General features: G+C 29.8%; 1 protein-coding gene across 1 annotated transcript in view; it reads left to right on the forward strand.

The window, feature by feature from the left end:
• The window catches only part of Kcmf1 (Potassium channel modulatory factor 1), a 59,963-nt gene extending 46,135 nt beyond the window's left edge, over window positions 1-13,828 (forward strand). Inside the window, exon 7 of the mRNA XM_085825635.1 lies at window positions 12,895-13,828. Within this exon, the coding sequence (XP_085681761.1) occupies window positions 12,895-13,447 (553 nt within the window). The 3' untranslated portion in view covers window positions 13,448-13,828. The remainder of the gene's footprint in view (window positions 1-12,894) is intronic.
• Window positions 13,829-16,953: the final 3,125 nt, after the last annotated feature.

A 16,953-nucleotide genomic window follows, 5' to 3' on the forward strand; every position in this document is an offset into this window, starting at 1 on the left:
TGTTGTACGAGAATCGATATCACGTTTGTAGTACAGGAATATAAAGCAGAATTTGCATTTGACAATACTGATAAATTATATGAGGTGAGACCGTATCTAAACTTACTAAATATCACAACTTTTTACTACCGGAAATATAAAGTCTCTTTTAGATTTCAGATGCGAGAATGCATTATTCCTTTTGCAAACTCCTATTGAGAGTGTAGAATTAGCCAGAAATAAATCAGCAACAGGAAGACCTAGTAAATTCAGCATTCAAAAACCATTGCATGGAGATGGTAGACGTTTTATCGTAAAGTCCGTTGATAACAAAAGACTTTGTTGTAAAGAGCACCATAGCCAGACTGTTTACAGATGCAAAGTATGTAATGTAGCTTTACATCATGATTGTAATCAAGCTTTTCATGCTTGAATCTTTCAAATGAAATAATCTGTATTTGGAAAAGAAATACAATGTATATTTTAATATTAAAATAATTACAAGCAAAGTGATTTTGAGATTTATAAAACGTTATAGAGCTGAAAAGTAATCCTGCGCTCCACTCAAAAGAAACATGAAACGAATACAATCCTACTCACTAACCATCCGTAATCTTATTCCGCTGAGGTTGCGCGAACGCAAGACTCGCTTTTTCCACAAGTAAAACCATTTTTTTAAATTTTCAATGTAAATTTATATTATAAATGCTTAATTTAATATTTGTTATTATTTTCATGAGAAAAGAAACATTCCTAGTAGCTTTGGCGGTTAATGAGTTAAAAATGCTTATTTTTTTCGATTCTAATTTTTTTTTGAATCGTAAAAGTCCTTATTTTCATCCAAAATCGGTAGATGGTCCTTAATTTTAATCATCTAAAATTTCGGTCTGTTTTGATGACTGCTGTTTTAAGTGTGAATTAGAATTTTGAAGGAATATTTTTAGCGATTCATTGACAAATATGATTATCATTTGAATTTGCTCCTATTTCGAATATAAATGTTGTGATACTCGAGTTTGTAGGCAAGAAACATAAGAATTTTCTAAGTTTTTTCTTTTTTCTATTGAAGAGCTCTTAAAGAATTTTTCCTTTTTTATGGGAGTGAATTTCTTTATTAAAAGGCTGTAAATTTGGCTACTTTCAGCATGTTGGCAATTTTAAGATAATTTCTGTACAAAATTTTTAATTCAGAAATCTGTAAATTTTTGGACACTTTTGTTTAGAACATTGTAATATTGATAAATCTTGTTAAATTAATGGTAATACAGTAAAAAGTCATTAATCTGGACTCGTCAGGACTTCGGCGATTCCGGATTATTGATTTTTCCGGATTATAGATCATCAGTTTAAATCTGGTAAGATGGCATGCAGAAATTATAAAATTAAAAATATGAAACCGTAGTTTATGAAATAAAGAACAATTATGATCTAAAGGGTATCAAAATTTACAAAAAAAAAAGTTTAATATTTATTTGTTTACTTTATTAAACATTTCTTTCAGTTTAAGTTGCTTCGTTTTTTATGTGATAATACATTCTCTTTAATTCTATAAACAGACAAAATTTCTTGTTCATTTACAAAGTTCCGCTGTTCAAGTCCTATAATTTCTGTGTCGAGAATACCGACTAATTTGTCAATCGAAATTTTTTCGTTTTCTATAAACTCTGTCACTTTCTTCGCTATCGGAAGCGAATTATAATGACGAGGAATTCAATTTAAATCATATCAAAGACGGAGTACATCGAGATGAAGTATTACATTTAGTAAGGAATTATAAGCCAAATAAAATAAAAACATCTGCTCTGAAGATAAGGATAGTGCTGACAGATCAACTTCCAATTCATTGCGCGCTGCGGTGTTAAAGATAAACAAAGGATATGCCTTTATCCATTTTTTGCAGCAATTCCACTTTTTGTTTAATGGAGTTCGAAACATACTTTCGCTTTATAGATCCTCTACATATTAGTAAATATATATCAGAAATTCTATTTGACATAATCGAAAGTTCAAGCTTACTTTTATAAAATTGCTCTAACAGTCTACAAAAAATAATAAGCCGAATCCAATTCGAAGATTAAGGAACAATGCAATCTGCAACATTAACTGAATTAGATAATTTTAGCTTAGCTTATACCGACCGTTATACATTAAACGCGCATTCGTAAACTTATTTTGCGCATGCGCATATTTGCAGCTGTAAAGGTCTTACGCGCATGCGTCACCGTGGCGCATGCGCAGAAAGTTTGTAGCTTTGAGGTCCGGATTATAGATCATTCCAGATTATGAGTGTCCGAATTAACAACTTTTGACTGTACATTTAAACTGTATTTGAGGAATAACAAAAATCTAAAAGTCCCAAAATTCTAAAATGAAGAAGAAACTGAATGCTTAAAGAAAATTATTCTTTAAAGATACGTACAGTTATTATTCTGTAAATTAACTCGTTAACACCCAGATTATTTAAAAAAAAAGAATTTTTGAAAAATTCTTTTAAATGACATTTCATATAATCATAATTAAAGTAATTATGAAGTTTTTTCAGTTACTGTAATTAGCAGTTTAGATAATAGGTGATATAAATAGATTGCTGGGTGCTTCTGGTAATAAAAGAACAAGTAACTGCCCTCTGATCTTATGTTTAAAAAATTATGTTTTTTTTTTTTAAATATGAATCTTTTGTAAAGTTAAAACCAACTAAAAAGATTTAAAAGAAAAAAAATGTTATTTTACTAATCTTAACTTTCTTAATTATATTTTTATTGAGCAAATTTGCAATAATTAAGTGTGATTATAGCGGAAAACATTTCATGCAAAGTGTTCCATCGCATTTAATACAAAACATAGTAGGACCTCCTGTACATTTTTTTATACTTTTTTTCACTTCTCGTGTTCCAAGCGGTTCATTCGAAGTTTCAGGAGTATTGTCAAAATTCTTCGCATCACAGTATAACTCAAAATTATAACAGTAGTCTTTACTCCACACATGCCCCATGATTTATAACAAAAACGTACGGGTTTGCCTTTAAGAAATTGTTTGAAAAAATGATGACTGTAAGATCTAATCATCATTTATCATCAACACACAGAAATTTATCAAAAATTCCAAATTTTTGAAAACTGACTTATATGTGTGATAAATTTTCTTATTTTGAATGCCCAGTCTGATTTTTGCATTGCTGTGTTATTATTATTTGCAAAATGGATTATAGATTTAGTTTCTAAATATTTATTTAGAGACATTGCATTTTTTACTATCTGTACCGTGAGATCTTCCCTCTAACCAGTAATTATGTTTGCATGGTAGCCAGAGAAAATCAAGAAACCAATAAAACTCTTCAACTCATCAACTGTAACTGAAAACTCTGGCTTATTTTCCCATACTTTCGCATATCTTTCTGTTTCGTTTATTATACATTCGTAAAATTCAGGAGTTAAAAATTCTTCAAAAATTTCAAGTGGATTCATATTTTCTAAAATATTTGAAATACTCTGAAGATTTTCACCAGATAAATTACCTTCTTTGTTAAAAGCATAAGTATGGCTATTTTTTGTCCAATTTGCTTTTGGCTGCATTTTTTTCATAATCTCGAACTAACTTTTTAAAATTTTCATTTTCATTCTTGTCTCTAGACGTAGATAGCAGTTGCTCAGTAATGTTAGGTTCAAAATTATTTATGTTTTTACCAATGGAGTGATCATTTCCTCATCATCAACGCACTCTTCATCAGTTAACTCTTTCACCTCAGGCGGTAAAGTATTATTTAACTTCTCCTGTCTTTTCCTCACCAGAATGCAAATCAGTTAGATAGTATTTAAACTGAGGTTTTTTGAATTGTAAGACAGAGTTTTTCTGGCCTCTGCTTGCACTCTGCATTAGTTCCTGCCAGCTGTGATAATTTGTAATTATTCAACTTTGCATTATTGCTGCCAATATTCGAATCTGTTTTGTTGATGATTTACTGAGCCAGCTTAGATTAAAATTAAATTGTGTTTGACTACCACATTTTAAATATGAATTTAACATTTCGTGTATAGTTAGTTAGATTGCCATGAGCTGTAGTTGATTTTGCTGATATAAGAACATGCACTTTTGTTCTAAGTTCTGTTTAAATAAAGAGGTTTAAACTTGTATCTGACTTTATAGTTACTTTCAAATTAAAAAGATGAATAAATATTTTGTTGCGTGTTGTTGCTTTAATGTATAATTATCCTGATGTCATTTAAGAATCAATGTAATAAATTACATGTGTTTAAAACTGTGAAATTTTATTAGATTGTGATTTTAATAGTGTTTTTTTATCAAATAGTTTTTTTAAAACATTTAATGGTTTCCAGGCAAATCTTTAATGACTAAGGGTATCTAACTACCTAATTTAATTATTGGTAACTAATTGCCCACCCTTAGAAGTTATCTTTGCATCGGGTTATTGCTTTTTATTAATCCTTACCATAGTCATAAGATACAACACAAAAAATGTTAAAACCTACTCCTTACAGCTAGTAAGACTTAAACTAATACAGAAAAACTTATCACCTCTAGTGCTTTAGTGTCTTATTGAAACCTTAAAGTATATTAACTGGGTTACAACTCCAGGAACTTTAAATGAAGCTATTACACACTGCATCAGACAGATAGAACACAACTAACTTTCGAAACATCTTAACCCTACCAACATCAGGCATTCAAGTCTGTTCTGATCAGCTGGTCTCTGTATATGCAAACAACTAAGGTGACAACAGCCAGTCTTCTGTTATGGATTATGCTGCTCATTTTAATTTATGCTGTTTGATATAAAATCTACCTGCTATTTAAAAGACCTCTAGCCTGAGCAAGTACATAACGAAATGAGACCCAAAAGGAAAAATCAACATAAAGCTGTTAGTAAAATGTTAATAAAAGTCACTGATCTTCTTTAAAATATGTCCAACTATTATAAATGTAAAATATTTAATACTACTTGACAAATTTTACAAAGTTGATTTTTTTCTTGAATTTATTTTATAATTATGTTTAATAATAGGGCATCCTAGTTGTGGATCTATTTTATTTTTAGGATGGTATGACAAAAGTAATGTTCTGGTATAGATAATATCTTTAATTGAATTTATGTGGTTCCAAGTTGCTTTTAGGTCCTTAATTTCTTTCTTTAATAGTCGTTATAATTGGAAGTACTCTGTAGTTCATTGTGGAATTGTTGCTATGTGTTTGGGGTTATCAAGACAAATTTTGGATATTTAGTGGAGTCCATTCGGAAAAAAGTGGTTTATTGTAATGGGTTAAAAATATAAGAATTTTTTCCTTACAGATTTATTTTTTATTTATATCACACACACAGTTCAACTTTGCTGCAAAGAGCTTCAAGGGATTTGAAGTTTGGTTTACTATATCCAATCTAATCCAGTAAGAAAAGTGGATTATCTCATAAAAACATGTAAAAACTAAATGATGAGAAAAGCATTGTAATATTTACCAAAAGTAATGAACAATAAATCTAATTAAAAAATCAAATTAAGATTTGATTGTAATTGTTATTACTCACAGATATTAAATTTGCTGTGCATTATTTTACTCCCTCCATAGTGTTTGGCCAATTCATTTTCCTCTATGTGAATGGTATGTTGCAATATTCACAGGTTAGAGGTTCTTTAAACCATTTCAGATATGCTTCTTTGACATCTGTTAGCTCCACTTTTCTCAACTGTTTCCTTGTATCCAATTTTTTTCTGTGAGCAGAAATTACAGAGTTTCATTTATTTTAAATGGTATCAGCTATAGACTTAAGTAAACTGTATTTCTGGATTTCGCATTTTTCTAATAATGATCACTGTATCTTTAATACAAGAAGTTTGTTTACAGCCTACCTTGCACATGAATTTCTGAGACAGAAACAGGGATGCTGAAGGTTTGATTAAATAATATGTTAGAATTTTGCTCTTCTGGAAAATATTAAAAAAAATACTCCAAGATATGAAAGGCTGAACACAAAGATTCAGTATCCTTTATATAGAATAGCTTATATCTTGCAAAAGACCTAAGGAGTGTAAAACCTCTATTTGGAGGCTAGAACTTAAGAAGCATTCTCATTCTAACAAACCAATAATAGTTAGAACTTTTCATTTCCTGAAAGGAGAATCAACTGTAAAACCACAAGCACATAAAATTCACTAATTTATTTTTCCTTCATATTCGTTAGTTCAACATAAAATTCACTACTTTTCTACTTTCCCTGCATAGCAAATATTTCAAAATTTCCATTATAGCATCAGCATGAATGCAGTTTTGTTTGGTAAATTCAGTCAAAGAATTTGAGTGGAAGAACCCATTGTGTTTTTCATACAGTTGTCATGTACACCATATGGTGTCCTAAGATATGCTTATTGTTCTTCTGGAGTTAGTTGTCGGACTCGTAGCATACAGCATTTGTTTAGAACACAGAGAGAAATGGGGATGCAGTTAAAAAAATAACATAAAGGTATTTTCCTTTATGGTTGGAAAGGGGAGCATTTTAACAGTTAATAGGTATTTCATTAAAACTTGCAGAAATTCCAGGGAAAATATGAAAAATACAAAAAAGATATTGAAATAGTTTGTCCTATATACATATTGTAGGAGGTTCACTATAACTGTATAAAGTAACAGTGTATATGAAACTGGATGGTACCAAAAGATTTCTTAGTTGTATCCAGGAGTTCGTCATAAGCCAAGCTCATTATAATGGGGCTAACTGTATATATACATATTTTATGGGCTATGAATTTAAGAAAAGTATTTATCATCTCTTGGTTTTATATATGTATATATAATGAATAAATAAATACAAAACAGTTTTAAACCTAACCCAGGTGCACGCTGAAAGCAGCAACAAGTGGTGGTAAAAATGCAAAACAAATTTTAATATATTTAAAATTTATCTCATATTCAGTTCAGAATAAACATATGGAAAAATACCACAAGGACAGTGGCAAACTGCAAGGAAAAGGGGCAAAACATACCAAAATCAAAACTGAAAAATGAAATGTACATTGAGAGAGAGAGAGAAAAAAAAAAGGGGGGAGGCAGTTCCGTATCTCCCCTTCTTCTGGTCCGATTGACGAAATTTAAATTGCATTGTTCATGTCTCAAAAGCTCGACTTAGGATATATATATTAGATCTATATATAGCATCATTCTAGCATAGGTATTTTGACACAAAATTGGACTTTTCCTGAAATAACATGTTTTTTCCCCATATTTCAATTCTATGACTCAAATTATACCAGTTTTGTAAAAGATCGCAGGAGTAGTTTTTAAAAAATTAGCTCTCAAAATTTTAGTTCCTCCATGTTAATTGAATTTGATATATATTTATTACTGTCTCATTTTTTATTAAACTTTTTTGATTCTTCCTTTCACATTTCAAAATTTAGGTTGATTCCAGATAAAATTCATCCATTTTTTATGATTTATTTTTAAAATTTGTATTTTAAAATAATTTTTATAAATTTCTCGAAAATTTTTTAAATTATAACCTATAAAATTTTTACCATCATCTTAAATTAGGTGTATTTTTAAGCATACCTGAAAAAAATTAGACATTTTTATTCAAAATTTTTTAAGATATGCACAAATTTACATATTTTCTCAGTTTGAAATTTGACATCTTTTTTTGAGCGATAATAATGCCAAATGCGGTCTATAGATTTTGTTACAGTGAATTGCCACAGCCATTTTTATCCTTAAATTTCAAATAAACTTTTACAGAGAATTAATTATATGAAATTTCTCCCCTCGATGCGCAATAAATATGTATTAATACTATATGAAAAGCTTAAAATTATAGATTTTATTCAAATTTTTAACTTTTTAAAAAATTTTTCTTTTTTCCTCCCCCTTTTTTTTTTTTTTTTTTTATAAATATTTGTAACAGTAAATTTTTACCTTCGCTGTGTTATTGTCTGCTACTTTAGCTTCAGTTAAATTGAATTGTCTAAAACTGGCAAAAGTTCGTTTGTTTATTTTCATGGTGTTTTTAAGCAAACAAGACGTTAACACTTTGGGTCATGTCCAAGCTTTAAAAGACATATATATATAAACATAAATTTTTACATTAATCCTCTTAGAAAGAATGTCTTAAGTAGTAATTTTCTCTCATGTTGTAGATTATATAAAAAAATCTTCTTTAATATACAAATTTTTAGGCTTAAAAGCTCTAAATAATATAATTAAGATTTTTTTGCACCCAGTATTAAGAATTGGGTAACTTGGTGATACAGGATAAGCGTTGGTGGAGTTATTTATTTCTCTCATTTAACAAAAATCTTTTAATTCAAATATTTATCCTTTGGACCTTGCTTTAAACGTTATTTATAGTTAAAATGTATAGAAGCTGTTTTCAGCTAAAGCGCATTTAATGCAACTGATATTTAAAAAAAATTTTGATAAGAATGCAAAATTTATGGAAGTGTAGCAATCTAAAAATCTTAATTTTCTTGTGTGAGCACTGAAAACAAATGTAGATGGAAATTGGGAGGGGGAGCAAAAATTTAAAGGGTAATCTACTTCAAGGAAGTTGGGTGTTCAAAGAGAAAACACTTGGATGTGTACACCAGCAAATAGCAGCAATTGAGTTTGTGCTAACGGAAAAGACAAAAATGATATCATTGCAGATTAAAGTGAATAGTGACTGGTTTTCGACTATATGGTTGTATAAATTTAAATTGCTTCATAGAACATCATATCATACCACAAAAGGAGCATCCCTTGATTTCTAAGTCGAATTATTTGAAGATTCAGGAATTTATCCAGTGATGCATGTGGATGTCTCCTAAAGACGGTTTCCTTCTTGTTGAAACCAGTCTTTCCTTTCATGTCATGCCTTCAAAATGCTTAGCCTCTAAAGACTGATAAAGTCTCTTGACCAAATACTGATGAAATGGATTGAATTAGATTGTTAAGTTATGGGAAAGCAGGGCTATCTGCCTAAAGGGAACATGTCTTCGTGAAGAACTTTCTAAGGGAAACCAGCTGGCGTACACATTACACATGAGAAAAAACATGAAAACGCTCATGCAACCAGCCCGTTCGCTGGGATTCAAACCCCAGAGCGAACTACCAGTGTTCAGCGATTTTTCCCCTCGGCCGTTGCTGGGTCTTTATGGAAAGGAAGGCGATAAATTTATTTAAAATTAATGTCAGAAATACCAAGATGTTTAGAAAAGTTGGATGCTTTTTAATATATTTGAAGAATGCCTGAAGAAAAAGAGCAAGCCATTAAGAAAAAAATAATTTTTTGCATAAAATTTAGTATTTTTTTTAAAAAAATTTCTTATGATATTTGATTCTTGCGATTTCAAGAATAAAATATTTGACTAAAATATGAATAACATTTTAAGAAACTGAATGTAGGATGATAAAATTGTGTAAAGCAATGAGCACAATGATAAAGCTGTTTAAAGCAATATATGCAAGTCATCCTAGGCTTTACTGTATTTTCTCTTTGAATATATGCAGTTTTCAAATGCATCATAGTCTGGGTCACAAAGTATTCTTCCGAAAGAAACGCAGTTCAAATAAATAAAATGACAAATAAATAAATATATTCTGGAAAATTTGTATTAATAAATATATTTAAAATGCTCAGTTCGAATGAATAAATAGAAAATTTTAAAACAATTATCTGAAAGGACAATGCAACACAAACAATTAAAATAAAAGTCTAAAAATTTAAAAATTATGTAAAATAATAACTATGAAAAAAAAATTATAAAGAAAACTATTTGAAAAAATAAACGTTGTACATTTTATTTAAACTACGCAGTTCAAGTGTATAAACAGAAATTTTTAAAACTGTTATTCGAAAGAAAGCATGCAACTTAAACATTTAAAATGAAATTCGAAAAAGAAAAAATTACTTAAAATAATAATAATTGTAATTAAAAATATAATATAAATAATGTTATTTGAAAAAAGGACAATATTGACTTTTTCCCCGCTCACGTGCGATGTAAAAATGGAAAGAAAAATAGATTGTTATGTATTAAGAAGTTAGCCAAGTAAACTATTTTTGGTGCAAACTGTGGTGGGGGGAGAAGAAGCATTAACATAAACTTGCAAATTTCTCCATAAATTTCACTCCAAATTTTACAAAATTTCATATTTAGGCATAATTGAAGTTGTAGAATTGACATGGGGAAAAATTGCTGTGTTATTTCAGAAAAAGTATTTTGTATTAAAATACCTATGTTAGAATAGAGCTATATATAAATCTAATATATATCCTAAGTCGCACTTTCGAAACATGAAAAATGCAATTTGAATTTCGTCCATCGGCCCAGTAGAACGGGAGATATAGAACTGTCTCATCCCCCCCCCGCAGTGTACATCTTTTGTTGCATTGTTACTTAGTTGGTGCAACAGAAAAAGTCAGCTTGTTTCTGAACCAATAAAAACACAAAGTTTAAAACTTAACATCATCTCAGAACTACAAAGTATTCTGTGTCTTTTCTGACATAAGCAATGCAAACTGTTGTAAAATTTAGCATCAAAAACATGAAAAAAATTTTTAAAAAGCTTAAAATTACATTTTGAACTTCGTCTGTTCAAAATAATAGTTAAAATTTGTTTGTTTTTGATGCTATATGTTGCAATGTTTACTTCAGCCTGTAGGGGTTAGACTGATAAAGACACAGTTTGCTTTGACTGTTTTTCTGAGATTATTGTAAGCTTTAATCTTCGTGCCTTTATTGTTCAGAAACATGCCAATTTATTTATTTACTTTTTTGGGAGTGGGAGGGGTAGCATTGATTCCTTGATAACAGTGCAGTTAGATGTAATTTCCTTATTTTCTTTGTCTGCTACTGTGCTTCTCGTATCTGGGTTTTTGCATATGTTTATTCCAAATTGACTATGGGATGAATTTTAAGCGTATTATATATGCAAAAAATTGAAAATTTGCAACTTTAAAGCCATTAATAAGCTTAAATTAAAAAAACATTGAGTGGAGAGAGTCTAAAAAACAAAACATATATAATACAAGAAAAAATAATAACAAAGGAAAATTGATACCAAAAATATAGAGTAATAAAAAATAAATAAATAGTTAGTTCGTGTATAACCATTAGAACCACAAGCTGTTTTGAAATGAAAAAATTGATTTAACATGCTCAGAAGGATAAAACTGTTACTAACCCTAACAGGATCCAACACTTGCAATTTATATTACAGATGTTAGCATTTGTCTAGCTTGTTTAGGTATATGTACAAGTTCAACCAATAAAGCGGGAAATTTTAAAAGTTCAGTAGTTCATTTTATATTCACGACGAAGTGTGGAGGTTTCGGATTATTGTTAGATATTTAATGTCATTTTTTAAACATGAAACAGTAGTCTGATCTACAACGTACTTTCTGCGTAAAATTATTTTATAAGAACAATGACTTGATGACTTTACTCGGTACTGATATGATGAAAACCTTGGTTAGTTGCATGAAAAGCTGTTAAATAGTCCAAAAGCTACGGTAAGGTGTGCACTTTCATTATCTAGCGTTATTGGCCATATTTCCTCCAACACTATAGAGCCACAACGTTAATGAGCAACAACCATAACTTCCAAAATGCTGCAATTGTTAATTTGGACACCATGCGCACATGTTCAGAACATTTTTTGTGCTACATTTTTGATGTGCACATGTTCAGAACATTTTTGCATTTATGATTTGATTTCTTAGGCTTCTGGAAATTAATTTTTCCCAACAGGATGAGGTCATATGTCATACTCATGTATCCATATCTGCTTTAAGAAAACTGTTCTAGGACAGACTCTTATCCAAATATAGTGACATCTTATGGTCTGCAACATCCCTAGATATGTCTGCATATGACTTTTTTCTTTGGGGATTTCTGAACAGGTTGTACATTGATAGACTGCAAACCATACCAGAATTAAAAACAAATATCAGACAAGAAATTGCATGGGTTTGATCTGACCTGCTTTGAGTATTGAAAAATTTTCATTGAAGATTAAAAAGAATGGTTAAAAAGAGATAGCTCTCACTCAAGCTGCATTATTTTTAAAATGGCATATTTTACTCAACTGAAATCTATATATATATATAAAGAAAATTCTCGTAATAAATGTTTTACGAAAAATTGGGTACTAAAATTTTCTGCTTCGCTGCTTGACCCCATCAGTATATGTATTTTACGCTGTGTTATCCTTTCGGATTAAATAGTTTTTTTTTAGAAAGAGAAAGCATTTAAAACAACAAAAACATCTTAACTAGCTAGACAAACGTTGATATCTCTGATATAAATTGCAAGTGTTGTATCCCTGTCAGTATTGTAACTAGCATAGGAAAAAATGTAATATGCATACCATTAAATAGAAAACCCATTGTAGGAAGTGTAGCATTCCTCTTGCAGATGTGGAAAAGGGGGTGAAAATTTGAGATGCACTGCCCTTAAAAGCCTGAGAAATCACAAAATATGTTAAAAGGCATGGTGCAGAAATGTGTTATTATTTTGTGGTTCTCTGTTGTATTTACTATTTGAATTATTGCTTGGAACATTGTGTTTGTAATTATGATCTTCACTGTTATGTATTATGTACATATCACCTTATTTTATTAAAGTATACAAATTTGATTTAAATGCTTTTTGAACTTTTTTCTGTTTGCAATCATAATTTGTGACTTTTCTATAAATTGTTTATCATGACAAGGATTAACCCAAAAGATTAAAAACAGCTCTGAAAATTTAATTTTCTGATTAAAAATTTATAAATATTATTTAAAATTAAATTTTCCCTTTAAAATCTAGAATTTAATAATGTAATATTTAACATTTTAAAATTCTGGAGTGAAGAAAACATTTTAAATGCTTTTGTATTAATCTATTTATATTTATGTTACATTAATTTGTATAAATATTTATGTTTAGATGCACGGATCCAGTCATTAGTGAAGGTGAACAACAGGCATTAGAAATTGAGCATGCCGAACGTAGTCTTTTTGTCCAAGAACTCTTACTCAATACTTTAGGTGAACAATTTAATAATGAAGAATGGGACAGTCTTATTAAAGTTATTGATCTGAATTGGAATGGTGATGAAGTAAACCATTGCTCTGATGTCAATGATAATCATGGTCCTAAAAGGGGTCCGATAAGTGCCATACTGGAACCCGACTCCCATTCTATGCAGCCTACCAGTGTAGAAGAAGTTCGGCAATCCCGCAATAATCCAGAACCGCCGGCCCAGCGCTCGAATCCTCAAGGAAGAATCCATACTCGTGGGGCTGGAAATAATTATAACAATCCAATTGGGAGAGGAGCTACTTCTCAGCGTGCAAACACTAGGGAATCTCTTAGTGGGGGAGGACGACCAGTGGGTAGGACAACTAATCGAGAGAGGGGTACCTCACCTTCAAGAAGGAAAGCTTTACGTCAAGTTGATGATAGAAATAAAACTACGGAGCCGCCGCCGCCTCACTGATATTAAGAGCACTTTTTTCAGACTGTTGGACTGCCACTTTTCATCGTGTTTATGAGTAAAAGGACATAATTAGAACTTGGGAACTTGCTATCTAAAATATTTGGAATAAGAGATTACAACAATATTCATTTGGCATGCTGTGGTTTAATTTATTTCAGCATGCTACATGTTTAATGCAGATATGTCCATATGAAATCCAGAATAAGTATTTAAATAAACGTTATGTTATAATTCTCCTTTTTCTCATTGCTGAAGTAAATATTTTTGAGTGAAAACGGTTTGTTGCAGTATAGTGAGAATGTATTTACATACTTGTAAAGCCTTGTATACTCTAAATTATAAAGTTATGCTTTAAAAATCAAAAATAAACTCTAAAAAATGCTTTAGTTCTCCATTAATGTGTGTTAAAATGCTATTAACTTAATTAATTACTGAAGCCCAGAATATTCTGATTATCTAAAGTTATGAATTTGCATATTTTTAAAATCTGGTATCTGAATTTTATATAAAAATTTTCATTAGTCCTCCACTGCGTTTCGTATGTCTAGCACTACTTGTTGCTGGGATGTTTATGTAAATATGTGTATAGTTACTTGCAGCTGCATAAAGATAGCAAATCACACTTTTTGTAAAATTGTAGAAATGTCTCAAAATGCCCAAAGTATTGTACTCTATTTTAGAGTGAAGGTGTTAGATTATTTTAGGTTAGAATCTGAAGTTGCTGAGATCTCTTAACTCGTATATATCAATCAGTACTGTGATAATTAACTTGGATATATATGCCTTTACTGCATTTTATTCTTTTAAATGAAATCTATGAGAAAAATTTTACTAATTTAATAAATTTTGCCCATATTTTCTCTGAAGGCTTTATGTTCTATTAAGAATGTGGTTAAACAGTTAAGATTTCGATTTTGTTTAGCTAGTTCTAATACTGCTCATTAATTTACAATGTTCTAATATGGCTTATTAAGATGTTTTCTTCTTCTAAGAAATACTTGTTGAAGCTTTGGAAAAAAGGCCCTGATAGTTAAAAGGCCTCTGTTATATGTTACTAAAGCACAGTGTTAATGAATTACATTGTGCTTTTTATCTTTTCTTATTATTTTTTAATATTAATGTTTTTGTTTCCTAATTTTCACATACTTCCTTCATGGACTAAATTATGTAATACAGTAATTAATAATCTTTTCACTAACTCACAAAACTGTGACCACACTACAGGGTGTAATATTGTAATTAAGATTGTGTTTTCAAAGCATTTGTGATTTACTGTGTTGCCTATAATCTTACCCCTTTTCAATATCGATAAGTTAACTACTTATTCCAGAAATGTGGATCAGGCAAGCAAAAATGTTGGCTTAACATTTTAAATTCTCAGACATATCAGGCAATTTAATATACATCTACCCTGTATACTGCATACTGAGTGAAAGCTTTGCAATAAAAGGTCAAAATGATAACCATTGAGTCCCACACACAGTATATTTTTAATGAAACCTGTCGTTCTAAAATATATTAGCTGAAGCCTAAAATGTATCAGCTTTTTCAAATGTGTGTTTTTTTCTCAGCCAGTGATAAGTTAGGCCAAGTGGGAAATGGTGGTAGGGTCTAGCCAAAACAATTGCAGCTTCTGAAACATAAAAAGTGAAATGAATATTCATTAGCTTTTGTGTTGATGCCAGAGATCTTTACTATGAATTGCCACCACTATGCTTTTTAATAACAGAACATAGAAGTGAGGTGATTGCAAGTTACCATCAGTTATGTTATTTATATGTGCAGCTTTATCTGTGATTTTTTTGGATGGAGTTCTGGTATTCAGTCTTCATATGCAGATATGAGCAAATCATATTTGTAACAATTTATAAGAACTGTAAACTATCTGTTATGCTTGTGTGTTTTCTCCTCTCTCATGTATCACTTATTTCACCTTTGAACAGTCTTATGAGTAACAGTGAACCCACTGCATTATATGAATGCAGCTTTTTTTTTTTTTTTTTTTCCGGCTGTTTGGTGCATTCTGGCAGTTCATTTTACCCTGCTAAAATATTTATATCATTATCATGTTTGATTTTTTTTATAAATAAGCCATATATATCATCATTTTACAGGTCTTTATTTTCAGGAAGCTTTATACATTAATTTGATTTTTTTATGTTTCTGTAATATGTACTATAATTGTTGTGTTGGCATAATCATAATTTTGAATTTCACTTATAATTTTAGCATTCAGAGTTTAAATTAATAGAACACATTTCCTCATATGTTTGGAGGATATGAAGATACATTTTTAAAAAGCATTTTGAAACATCTGAAAGATGCATATTTGATTACAATTTTTTCCCCATCAAAATTCCATTTTTTTTTTAAACTGAGACTTAACTCATTTTCTATTTTTCTTCATAACGAACATTTTTGTTAGTGTGCTGCAGAAAATGATAGATACTATTATACAAAACCTATGGCTGCATATCTGTAAAAAATCACTGCCAAGTAAAATGTAATAGGCAGTTTTTTAAAGCATAGAAGGGATTGATTATTGGTCAATAATTTTATTCCAAAATATTTTATTTTCTGTTTTTTCTTAAGTTTTAGGCTGTTGTAATTTAGTTGACTGTTCTTATTTGTATCTGAAACACAAACACTAAAGAAGCAACGTTATGATTAGTAAAAAATAATTGCCTTCATGAATTTCTGCTAAACTGTTTTATGGTTGTTCTTGCCTCCTTTGAAGGATCTTAGGTTAGTGGTGGTTTTAAAGATCAGCTGCTTTGTAAAAACAAGACATATTATTGAAGCAGTCCAAATGTTTAAAAAGATATTTTCATGAAGTATTTAAAAAAAAGCATGTGTACAGAGTGGCTGTCTCACATTTGTAAATGGTTAATTTTTGCAGTTTTCAGTGAGATTGGCATGTTTACAGTTATCATTTCATATTAGAAATCCATTTCTTCTTGATAGTATAGTATGCTGCTGAATTCCTTCTTATTGGTTCCTGTTTTAGGAGAAAGGCATAGTCTTCAAACCACATGCATTTGGTAATTCCAGTTAGTTTGTGTAGTATGTACTGGTCAAATAATTTTATGTAACCACTGGCAAGACAGTTGAGTAATGAACATTGTTTTATTCAACTTCTATGTTAATTTTTTATGTTGTTTCACTTGGATAAGTTTAATAATCTGTTGCATCGTGTGGTACATGAATTTCTTTCGCAACTTTGTATCAGTGCAAAGTGGTAGTCTGCAATAGTGTGGCTGCAAATAACATTTAACTTAATTATTAAATTAATAAGTAACTTTGGTCATAGTAATTCCTGTTTTTTCAGGTATTATTTCATATTAATATTTGGTAAAAAAATATGAATTTTGCGTGTTTCATAAAACTACTTTTTAACCATGTTTCGCATAAAATATTAGTTAAATGGAATTATGTGTCATTTGAAAATATTTGAAATAAAAAAAAAAAAAAAAAAAAAAAAAAAAAAAGATCCTGAAAGTTGCTCT

The sequence above is a fragment of the Stegodyphus dumicola genome, chromosome 10 (genome assembly GCF_044657685.1).
Source record: "Stegodyphus dumicola isolate Sdum_Otavi_A_Nest chromosome 10, ASM4465768v1".
NCBI lineage: Eukaryota > Metazoa > Arthropoda > Arachnida > Araneae > Eresidae > Stegodyphus > Stegodyphus dumicola.